The following is a 3,088-nucleotide window of genomic DNA, read 5'->3' as shown; positions in this document are numbered from 1 at the left end:
AATTTTACATAATTTCTAGTACCGAAACTATCCCTACTGATTGGATCGATACTTGAATTTATTATCGAATATGTTATATGAGAATATGTTTAATGAATATATGAGAATATGTTTAATGAATATGTACAAGTTACTAAAGAGAAATTTCATTAAGTGGGCTTAAAAATTGATTAAATATCAAGATTAGACCCTAACTTTTTAAAATATCTAAAAATGGACTTTTGGACCCAAAACGGACAAATATACCCATGTCCTCTATTTGAACTCATTCGCGCCTCTCTCCATCTCTCCTCCATTTCACTCGTTCACTTCCAAAACAAAGAAAAAACTGAGAACTCCTACGATATTGTACGACGGCATACGATCTTGTATGAGCCAGTACGATATAATACGATAGAGGACGATGGCGTACGATGGAAACGCTTCAATCTTCGGCGGCGGTGAAACACAGAAATCCCGAGCTCAAAAGTCATCTAAAAAGGTAAGTTTTCAACTAATTTGTTGTTAAATGTCTTTGGAAATAGTTAGAATAGGGTTTATGAGTTAGTATTAATCTTATTTGAGTTGATTTGAGTTGATTTGGGTCGGATTTAGAATGTTAGGGTTTGAAATTAGGGCCAGTGTACGATGAGATTGATGCATCGTACGATGTCGTACGATGCTGTACGATGTCGTACGATGAAATTCATAGAGCTCTACGATGCGATACGATGGTGTACGATGGGTTTATGTTTTCTCAAAAATTGTCGTACGACTCTGTACGATGTCGTACGATGCGGTACGATGCTATACGATGATTTTTTAAAAAACTTTAATTTCTTGTTTTACGATGATATACGATGTTGTACGATGCTATACGATGATTTCTTTAAAAAATTTAATTTCTTGTTTTACGATGATATACGATATTGTACGATGCTATACGATGATTTTTTTTAAAATTTAATTTCTTGTTTTACGATGATATACGATGCTGTACGATGCTATACGATGATTTTTTTAAAAAAGTTAATTTCTTGTTGTACGATGATATACGATGCTGTACGATGCTATACGAAGATTTTTTTAAAAAAATTTAATTTCTTGTTTTGTGATTCTGATTTAATTTTGTTGTTTTTTTAGGACAATTTAAACTACATATACAACGTCTCATTCCCGGGGCGTATCACGTACGGTGGGACGGGGATCTTGAAGCTTGTACGGAGTAGATTCGATGAGCTCGGGATAAAAGAACGAATCCTCGGGACTCCGTTCGAGCAATTTTTTACGGAGAGCGAGCTTGGTTTCTCACCGGTGCTCGTACATACTCTCCTTCAGAAGAAGATCGAGGTGACAGTACGAGGGGAGATACATTTTGGTATCGGAGGCAAACGAGTACGATTTGGACGCCTCGAGTACGCACTCGTCTCGGGGATGACTTATGAAGACGGTCCGACCAAAGCCGAACAAGACGAGCGAAAGAACGATGGATTGATCACGGATCACTTGAACGGCGTTGCCGGAAGCAAGTTGAGTGCGTTGATCAACGCGTTCACTATATGTCGAAGCCCTGACGCTGCGTTCAAGCTCGGGCTGCTCGTATTCGTCTATGGGTATCTTCTGGGGCAGCCGGCCAACAAAGCCATCGAAGAAAGGTGGCAGAAATTTCTATACATCGTTCAAGACCTCCCCTTCTTCTTCAAGATGCCTTGGGGAAATTTGAGTTGGGCAGAGACATATTCCAGCCTGTTGGTGAACCTACGGCGTTATCACGAGACGCTGCAAAAGAAGTTGAAGGACAAGCCGGATGTGGCACAGAAAGAGGCCAAGTACACATTGACGGGTAATCTCCATACCCTTCATTACTGGGCGTACGAGGCTATCCCAGAGATCGGGATGAGGTTCGGGTCGAACCAGGGGATTCGTGTGCCCCGGATGCACTCGTGGTCTAGTAATGTGCTCATAATGGGCAAAGACATCGAGGCGGTCTTGAATAAAAAAACGGTAACTTTTTATTATTTATCGTTTATTAATGTATTTTACATTATTCTGGAATATTGGTAACGTTTATTAATGTAGGTGGGTGTTCTTCAAATGTTGAGACCAAGGGCACCAGAGAAAGAAATGTTCACTCTCCTCGAGACACAGACGAGCAAATGTCTGTATCCCATAGACGTCGAGGGAGAAGATGCGACAGAGCCGCGAGACATCGAAGAAGAAATAGATCGAGTCGCGACTGTTGCGACAGACATCGCGAGTCATCGAAGAAGTCAGAGCCGTCTTCTACACATCGCGAGTCATCGAAGACGTCGAAGAAGCCGTCTTCAACGCATCGCGAGTCGTCGAAGCGATCGGAGATCAGGCCGGTGACTTCTCCCAGGTTGTCGACGTCTTCGTCGAGTCCTCGTAGAGAAGACATTTCGGATAAGCTACGCCCGCTCACAACTCCTCTAAGGAAAAGACAGAAGGCACAGCTTACTCCGGCACGTCCAGATCGGCAAGTGCGACAGAAGACGTCGCGTTGGGCCGAATTCACTGATCCGACGAGGCCCAAGTATTTGGAAAAGCCGATCCCCAAGTTCAAGCCGTTGAAGGACGCGAAGCAAAAAGAGTTTGATAATTTCGTTAAGTGGGTGCGGATAAAAAAGTGGGACGGCAAGTTCATGGAGTCTGTTCGACTGAAGACGTGCGACGGAGACACGATTTTCTTCGACACGATATTGACAGAAACCAGATGGCTACATGATTCGGTACGTTATTATACAATTTCACTTTCCCTATCAATTTAAAATAACGCTATATGTTTCTAATGTCTCAGCATATTGATGCTATGATTCACATGGTTCGGGCTCGCCAACGAGCTCTCGACGGATATCGGCAAGACGTCTGAATCATGGATTGTCGGTGGGTCCAGCACGTGTACGACCGATTTAGAACGGAAGAAGCGAACATCAACAAGGCCATCGAGCTGGGAGCAGAGCCCGAACCCGTGGACTGGGACATGAGGGCAACTATTAGCCCGATGACTGGGTATAGGGACGCCGATATTTTGCCTTGGGATGGTGCTCGCGAGATCCTGTTCGTCGTGAACTTCCAGAACATTCATTGG

General features: G+C 43.3%; 1 protein-coding gene across 1 annotated transcript; it reads left to right on the top strand.

Moving 5' to 3' along the window:
• The first annotated feature begins 387 nt into the window (after window positions 1–387).
• On the top strand, window positions 388–1,735 carry LOC149379032 (uncharacterized). The gene is made up of 3 exons (XM_089603935.1): window positions 388–481; window positions 1,123–1,335; window positions 1,712–1,735. Exons 1-3 carry the CDS (start codon window positions 404–406, stop codon window positions 1,733–1,735), a joined length of 315 nt encoding a protein of 104 aa, XP_089460061.1. The 5' UTR covers window positions 388–403.
• Window positions 1,736–3,088: the final 1,353 nt, after the last annotated feature.

Source organism: Urtica dioica, chromosome 12, assembly GCF_054948205.1.
Source record: "Urtica dioica subsp. dioica isolate 48M chromosome 12, U.dioica_male_clone48M_v1_H2, whole genome shotgun sequence".
Lineage (NCBI taxonomy): Eukaryota > Viridiplantae > Streptophyta > Magnoliopsida > Rosales > Urticaceae > Urtica > Urtica dioica.
The sequence above is the reverse complement of the archived record's forward strand: the minus strand, read 5'-3'. Positions and strand labels throughout refer to the sequence as shown.